The 7,256-nt window shown below is 42.5% G+C and overlaps 1 protein-coding gene, 1 long non-coding RNA gene and 1 other non-coding gene across 5 annotated transcripts; 2 read left to right on the top strand and 1 right to left on the bottom strand.

Moving 5' to 3' along the window:
- The first annotated feature begins 610 nt into the window (after window positions 1-610).
- Window positions 611-692, top strand: trnas-aga (transfer RNA serine (anticodon AGA)). Its single transcript has one exon. It is a non-coding gene; the product is annotated as a tRNA-Ser (tRNA).
- A 643-nt stretch (window positions 693-1,335) lies between these two features.
- Window positions 1,336-5,402, bottom strand: LOC144901777 (uncharacterized). 3 transcript variants are annotated; one of them, XR_013629867.1, is made up of 4 exons: window positions 5,340-5,402; window positions 4,293-4,372; window positions 3,378-4,218; window positions 1,336-3,335 (listed from the first exon to the last, which is right to left on the bottom strand). It is a non-coding gene; the product is annotated as an uncharacterized LOC144901777 (long non-coding RNA). The 3 variants fall into 3 exon arrangements; XR_013629868.1 differs by lacking the exon at window positions 5,340-5,402 and adding an exon at window positions 5,084-5,168; XR_013629869.1 differs by lacking the exon at window positions 4,293-4,372 and having other exon boundaries at window positions 2,103-3,335; window positions 5,340-5,363.
- Window positions 1,407-3,012, top strand: ppdpfb (pancreatic progenitor cell differentiation and proliferation factor b). Its single transcript, XM_058050883.2, has 5 exons — window positions 1,407-1,569; window positions 2,000-2,085; window positions 2,172-2,249; window positions 2,436-2,529; window positions 2,614-3,012. The coding sequence occupies exons 2-5, from the start codon at window positions 2,031-2,033 to the stop codon at window positions 2,726-2,728; spliced, it is 342 nt and encodes a 113-aa protein (XP_057906866.1). The 5' UTR covers window positions 1,407-1,569; window positions 2,000-2,030; the 3' UTR covers window positions 2,729-3,012.
- Window positions 5,403-7,256: the final 1,854 nt, after the last annotated feature.

A 7,256-nucleotide genomic window follows, 5' to 3' on the forward strand; every position in this document is an offset into this window, starting at 1 on the left:
CCTGTGGAGGTATGGACGTGTCTGGGAGAGGTAGCAGTAGAGTTACAGACTGGGTTGGATGGAAGACATTGATTTGCTGTGGCGACCCCTGCAGGGAAAAGCCCAAAAGAGAAAGAGGAAGATTTGTTTCAGGTCAACTCGACGTCAAACTTCGGCCAAGACGTGGTCGGTATTAGTAAGCTTTTTAATCTTTTTTCACAGTGTGTGTACAATTAAAATACACTCCAACGTCAATATTTTACGCTTCAGTTCAGTTAATATATTAACAAACCTTTCAACATGTTGTCACGTGTGACTGTATAAAGGTGTGACTGTAAAAACTGTTAGGGCGATACAAGATGAAATCTTTACGGCGTGACCCCCACCCCAACACGAGCACACCCACTGAACAAGCCGGCTATGTGACACACGAGCACACCCACGTGACAAGCACCGCGTCCTCTGCCCAAGTTATCGTTCACATTGATTTTTTAATGTCGACCGCTGTTACTTCTCGGCTTTCGATCACATTGGGAGTAATTAATGTCAACCGTTTAAAGTAAAGCTCCACAATCATTTATACGCGTTACTGTTAGATGTCATGACTACTAGTTAGGGTGTCTCTACGCAGGTTGTCGTGGCCGAGTGGTTAAGGCGATGGACTAGAAATCCATTGGGGTCTCCCCGCGCAGGTTCGAATCCTGCCGACAACGATATACTTTTGGTCAACAGCTCTAAATTACGTTTCCACTTTTTCAGATAATCGACTGATTGACCAAACTTCGTTTCATGGGCTGCGCCGTAAAGACATACAGTACAGTAGTAGATTACTAGTGCTGTCACTTCTACTACATGTGACCAACAGAGGGTGCTGTATGTTCGCTGATTGGCCAACAACACAAACTGAAAACTTTAACGTCACCAAAATGTACACTATTCAAAACAGTGACTAAAACAGAACACCTCACTGACCGAAAGCCCTAATCTAGTCCGAACCATAACCTTAACCCCAGCCCTAATGCACATCTCCCCAGCCTTACCATAACAACAAACACAAGTTAGCAAGTTGCCTAACAAGTTATAAAACACAAAAATAGTATATTAACTAATAGTGTACTGTAATAAGATACTTTCCACCTCTGAATACTATAACAATTATAATAATTACAGTTTACTTGTGAAGATAAATATAGACCATACTGGATTATGAAGATTCGATGTTAGTTGTATGTCATGTTATTATTGTTGTCGTTTGTCTTTGTGTTTGTATTATTATTTAAAGTGTACATGTGCTGTCCAGTAGCTCGGATAGGCTCCATAAAACGGATGGATTTGCTGTTTTAGTGTGCAGTTTAAACGACTGCAGATGCAGCCAGCATAGGATCCGCCCAACGTGTGACGTCACGACAAGGGTATAAATACCGGACCTGAAGCGCCGAGCTCACAGCAGCACTGACTAGCAGCCGGCACGTATCCGAGGCTTTCGTTGGCCAAAATTTAGCTTTCAGATGGGCCCCGTTGCCTAGCGTTAACCCCCTCAGCCTCGCCGACTGACTCCAATCACCAGCAGCGCGTCTGGCTCACTAAAAGGTGACAAAATATTTGTTTATTTCTTCATATGCTTTATATACATACATATATACATTGTGTGATGGGGGCGGGCTAGTATGCTAACGGCTACATCGGCCCTCTTCAAAATGTGTGACATTTGTCGCTCCGTGATGTTGGACGGCCTGCTGCTGATGACGCTAAAGTTTAAGTATGATTTAGAACGCGATTCATTCTTCATTCTTCAGCCCATCTCGGCCTGTGCCCGCGCGCTCACGTTTAGTGCCTTCACAACAACAGCACATGAACGCGCACGTTGAACATAAACATTGTTAGTCCAGGTTGGCGAGTGACGTCATGGCCACTAATATTAGCGGGAGTCAAAATAAATGGATTTGATTATTATTGTCAGCTTGTTGCTGTTATTATGGGATGTTGACCCTACAATGCCCCCCCAACCCCCACCCCACAGGTCTCCACCAGGTCCATCAAGCAGCAGCACCATGGCAGCCATTCCAGCAGGCGGTTCTCTAGTGGCCACCACAGACTACTACCGAAGTCAGCCCCCCTCTCTTTCTCCTCGTCTCCTCCTGGGGGTCACAGGTCACATTCATATTTGACTAACACCCCCCCCCCCCTTGCAGGGCGCATTGGATCGACATCCAGCAGCAGTTCGTGTGGCAGTTCAGAGTACAGCGGCGAGGTCATTCCTCATCATCCAGGTGCTTGTCTTTGTTTTCTTGTGGGGGGGTTGTTTTGGTCTGTGTCATGTGACATAGATTCTATCAGCAAGTTATTTTAAATATACATCTTGTCACACTAATGGGTGTGCCCAGGCTGGCAGACAGGGCCCAGAGGGGCGGGGCATCTCCATTTTTTTAACCCAATGGTGAATTTGTGCTTCATAGGACTTCCCAAGCAGGACTCTGGTCACTGGTGGTCCAGTTTCTTCTTTGGGAAGCAGCCAGGAATGACCCCTCTGACTGAGGAGGCACAGCAGAGGTGAGCACACACTTCAGGCCAGCAGGGGGCAGAGCAGCAGCCCCAGTGAGGATATGGGCGTCACAGAGGCGTGCTGTGTTGCAGGGTGGGTCTCCCGGGTGTGCAGACAAATGGCAGCATCACCTGCGTTGCCAAGGAGATGGTGATGCAGCGCCAGGTGAGCGAGGGCAGCGAGGCAGGAAGCCCCGCCTCCTCCTGATGCTGCTGTCACATTCCCACAGCCACGTCACACCTCGGGAAGCGTCCGCCACCAACGCTAGGTGACGGGAGGACGTCCCGTTTACGTTTTTTTTATTTCGCTCCTCTCTCTTAGTAGTTTGTAGGATCCTTTGTGTGTGTTATAACTTTTTTTATTGAAGAAAAAAATGATGTAATGTGTTGTTTTTTTGACCCTACTTGTTCTGTATCTGTACACTTAACACTTTTTCACTTTGTCACCCTGATTGGAAGCTAAATGCAATAAAGTAGATTGTTGCATCTGAAGTGGACTCCTCATGTGACTCAACTAAAACCAAACGTGTGCAAAACTTACCACCATACAAGAAAAGTACAACTAGTATAAATATCAAAAGTATTAGATGAACATCACCTAATATTTTATGCAAACATCACATCCTGATACTCCAGGCTGTACCACATATTCAGGCCAAATGTGTAGCCAGTACTTTGTATGTACCTCATATTCAGGCCAAATGTGTAGCTAATACTTTGGATGTACCTCATATCCAGGCCAAATGTGTAGCTAATACTTTGGATGTACTGTACCACATATCCAGGCAAATGTGTAGCTAATACTTTGGATGTACCTCATATCCAGGCCAAATGTGTAGCTAATACTTTGGATGTACTGTACCTCATATTCAGGCCAAATGTGTAGCTAATACTTTGGATGTACCTCATATCCAGGCCAAATGTGTAGCTAATACTTTGGATGTACCTCATATTCAGGCCAAATGTGTAGCTAATACTTTGGATGTACTGTACCACATATCCAGGCCAAATGTGTAGCTAATACTTTGGCTGTACCTCATATCCAGGCCAAATGTGTAGCTAATACTTTGGATGTACTGTACCACATATCCAGGCCAAATGTGTAGCTAATACTTTGGATGTACTGTACCTCATATTCAGGCCAAATGTGTAGCTAATACTTTGGATGTACCTCATATCCAGGCCAAATGTGTAGCTAATACTTTGGATGTACCTCATATTCAGGCCAAATGTGTAGCTAATACTTTGGATGTACTGTACCACATATCCAGGCCAAATGTGTAGCTAATACTTTGGATGTACTGTACCTCATATTCAGGCCAAATGTGTAGCTAATACTTTGGATGTACCTCATATCCAGGCCAAATGTGTAGCTAATACTTTGGATGTACCATCTGCCATCTGCACCCTGGTTGGTTGACGAGGCCCGTTTGATGGCTTTACTTTGACGACCACATGGATCTTCAGACCCAGGCTTGCATCTGCGGGTCCTGGTGAGACAGGATGGCATGCACCGGCGCTGCGCCTCCAAGGTTCTAAGACAGCCTGTGGTTCTCTTCTGGTGCCACGGTGTGGGGTGAGTCCTGGATCGCCACTCCACGCCGGGCATCACAGAAAGAGACGCTTGGTGAGACGAGACAGGTACCGCTGTCTGAGCAGACGTGGTGTCGCTGCACGTTGATCCGCAAGGTCAGCGTCCTGCAAGAGGCGGAAGGAAGGTCAAAGGTGCTGTTTGTGAGGTGCTTCCTATTTATAGCAACATGAACTCTGACCCTGTTTGTTCTGTGACATCATTGACGAATGACATCCAGTAAGGTTCTTTAATGGGACAACGCCACGCTTCTATTTGGACCTTCACCGGAGATAAACACACACACGTGATGCTGGATGACTTATTTACATGGGACATCAAGAAAAGTGCACTATAAGATAAGTTAAGATAATCTATGCCTCCAGACCCACAATGACAAGATATTTGGCAATTCCTCCGGTAGCTTGGGACTCCAGCTAACCACAGTGAGAGACATTATCCAAATTATGCTCATAACACTTATTTTATTTTAAAAAACTAGATTTTGAAATATTTAAAATTCCTTTAAAATTTATATTACTTTATATTTTTGTTAATGCATAAAATAGTTCAGTTTTGAGTTTGGATTAATTGTATTATTTTATTTCATTTTCATTTGTTATCGCATCAAACTTTATTTGTACTGAAACAAATATGCTTTAAAAATAATTAATACTTAAAATGAATTCATAATTAGTGAATATTCAAACCACAAACAGGCTGCACGGTAACAATCATAATAGTGCTTCATGACTTTGAAGAGTGAATTGAAGTTAATACAAATGTTTCTTTCCTAGATAAGAGTTGAATATATTCACTCACTTGGATTTTTCTCACCTGTAATATAATAACCAATAAAAAGGTTACAAACATCAAAAATGGTGGGAAGTGTTTGGACATGCATTAAGTTGCATAACTGGAGGGAGAGAGAGAGAGAGATAGAGAGAGAGCGAGTCTGACGGAGGATGTAGGTGAAAGGTCGCCACTGCCTACCGCCTTCATCCTCCCTCTGCCGTCTTACGTCGTCCATCACGAATAAAGAAATGTTCTTCTCGTTTTATCTAAGACATCCGTCACGATGGACGCATGTTCAGGAGGCGAAGAGGCCATAAAGGACGTCGTGCCTTTAGTTACAATCAAGTATCAAAAAGGTCCCCGACACACAGCTAGCTTATCCGTCAGCAGCTAACTAACTAGCGAGCTAACTAGCCTGCTAAGCTAATGTTTTCAGCGCCGTACACGCACTCACCTGCTGCCAATCAAGCACACACGCTGAGGTTTAAGGATAAGTGTGTGTCCGCAATGACACCGGTGTCTTTTTTTTTGGGGGGGGGGGCGTGGGGGCAGCTGAAAATCAAGTAGCACAGCACTTTTAGCGCCCTGATGTGGGTCAAAGGTCGGCGCCTACTTCTCTCGTGCAAAATGAAGGAGTCATGAATAAAATACAATGCATTATTTCAAAATTTAATTAAAAATTATACACTATATTTAACAAAATATAGTATAATTAACACACATTACAAATTGAAATAATTAAATAATTAAAACTTAAATATGAAATAATTTCAAATTCCACTTAATATGATATTGTACATGGTATGCCTAAAGTCTGGACATATTATATGTATATTAGACACATGTATAATTAACAAATATTTTGAAAACTAAAACATTTAATAAAAATATATAAATATTTATAAAATATAACATCAATTAAAACATTTGATCCCAATAAATCGCATTTTGTCCATAGTTAGCTCACAATTAATCGCATTTAATCGCAGATAGACATAGGTTTTGATCTATAATAAGCAGGGCAAATCTCTTTGTGGTAAACGATTCGATGAGCAACTACAATAATGTCATCAAATGTTATGTAAAAGGAATCAATTTGGGAACGATGGGCCCTTATTTAAAACAGCCCAGTCAGTCACATAGTCAGTTACATAGCTCTTAAACTCGCCCACAAACGTTCAGCAAATACAAAATGTGAGCGAGTGAGACCTCTCATAATGACATTCAGAAAGGATTATTATTAAAGATTTGCCTCAATGCACCTTTCCTTATGAAATGTACAAATGAAAATACCTAATGCAGGGTAACAGGGCAATAGTCATAAAACATTTCATCCAAGTTGCAAACTTAATTTCATTTCATTTCTCTTTTAAAACACATTAAAATACATAGAAATTAATCATTTTATAACATCCCCCAGTTTTTTAATGTTTAATGTGAGTTACGATTTTTCCTACCATATTGACGGTCATTGAACGCACCAATCGCAGATGCCCAGAGGGCTGTATGAATGTATTTGGATGTATTTCCCCCCTTTTTTCTTTCACCTCCCATTTGCTCCCAAATGCTGATACTATGTGGGAACCCATAAAGGTAAGACTTGATGACTTTGAGTGCTAATGTGCGTCATTGTGGTAGTTCCATGCTAAATGGCTAACGCTAGCACAACACTGGACTTCAGCCACGGTCATCACATTGACAGCCCGTCAATAGCAGCTGGAAGTCCAATTTAGCTGGCAGTTCAAGGCCAAAATCATCAGAGAGATGAACAAATGTGAAAAGCACTGGTTAGTTGGGCCTACTGATGTTACATGAGGTGCCGGGGCTTCGAAGTTTGTGTCGAGTAATGGAGTGGGCGCTGCCGCGAAGCGTGTACCAAGGCTTGATTCACTGGGGGGAGGGGCCACGTGACGAATTCGTGAAGTGGTTCAGAATTTGCCGCGATGTTTGCCTGTCACTCAACCATATAAACCCCTCAGGCTTAGACATGAAAATGTGGGGTTTTGTGGTGAGAGTCAGTTGAGGGTGTGGATAGTGTTTGTCGATGGTTCGGAGGGTTTGGTTAGTAAGGTTACGTTAGTTTGGAGTCAAGAGAGAGAAGATATGGAGCCAGCTAGAAAGAGAAACATTTCTCCTGTGTGGGAACATTTTGACTTAATCAGTAAGCCAAATCAACAATATTAAGAGATGGTATGTTTGCGTTTCAAAACCTGTATTTTCACTGTTTGTCATCGTTATTGAGAGGTGAAGTTCTTATTGTGTTTCAAGGAGTTGGGGTACAATAACATCTTCACCCATCCATGGTGAGGTTAATATCACTACATTATAATATTAATATTACAATATGACTAACACACATTTTCCGGGTTGA

Source organism: Doryrhamphus excisus, linkage group LG15 (genome assembly GCF_037039965.1).
Source record: "Doryrhamphus excisus strain RoL-2023G ecotype Guam linkage group LG15, RoL_Dexc_Guam_v1.1, whole genome shotgun sequence".
Classification (NCBI taxonomy): Eukaryota; Metazoa; Chordata; class Actinopteri; order Syngnathiformes; family Syngnathidae; genus Doryrhamphus; species Doryrhamphus excisus.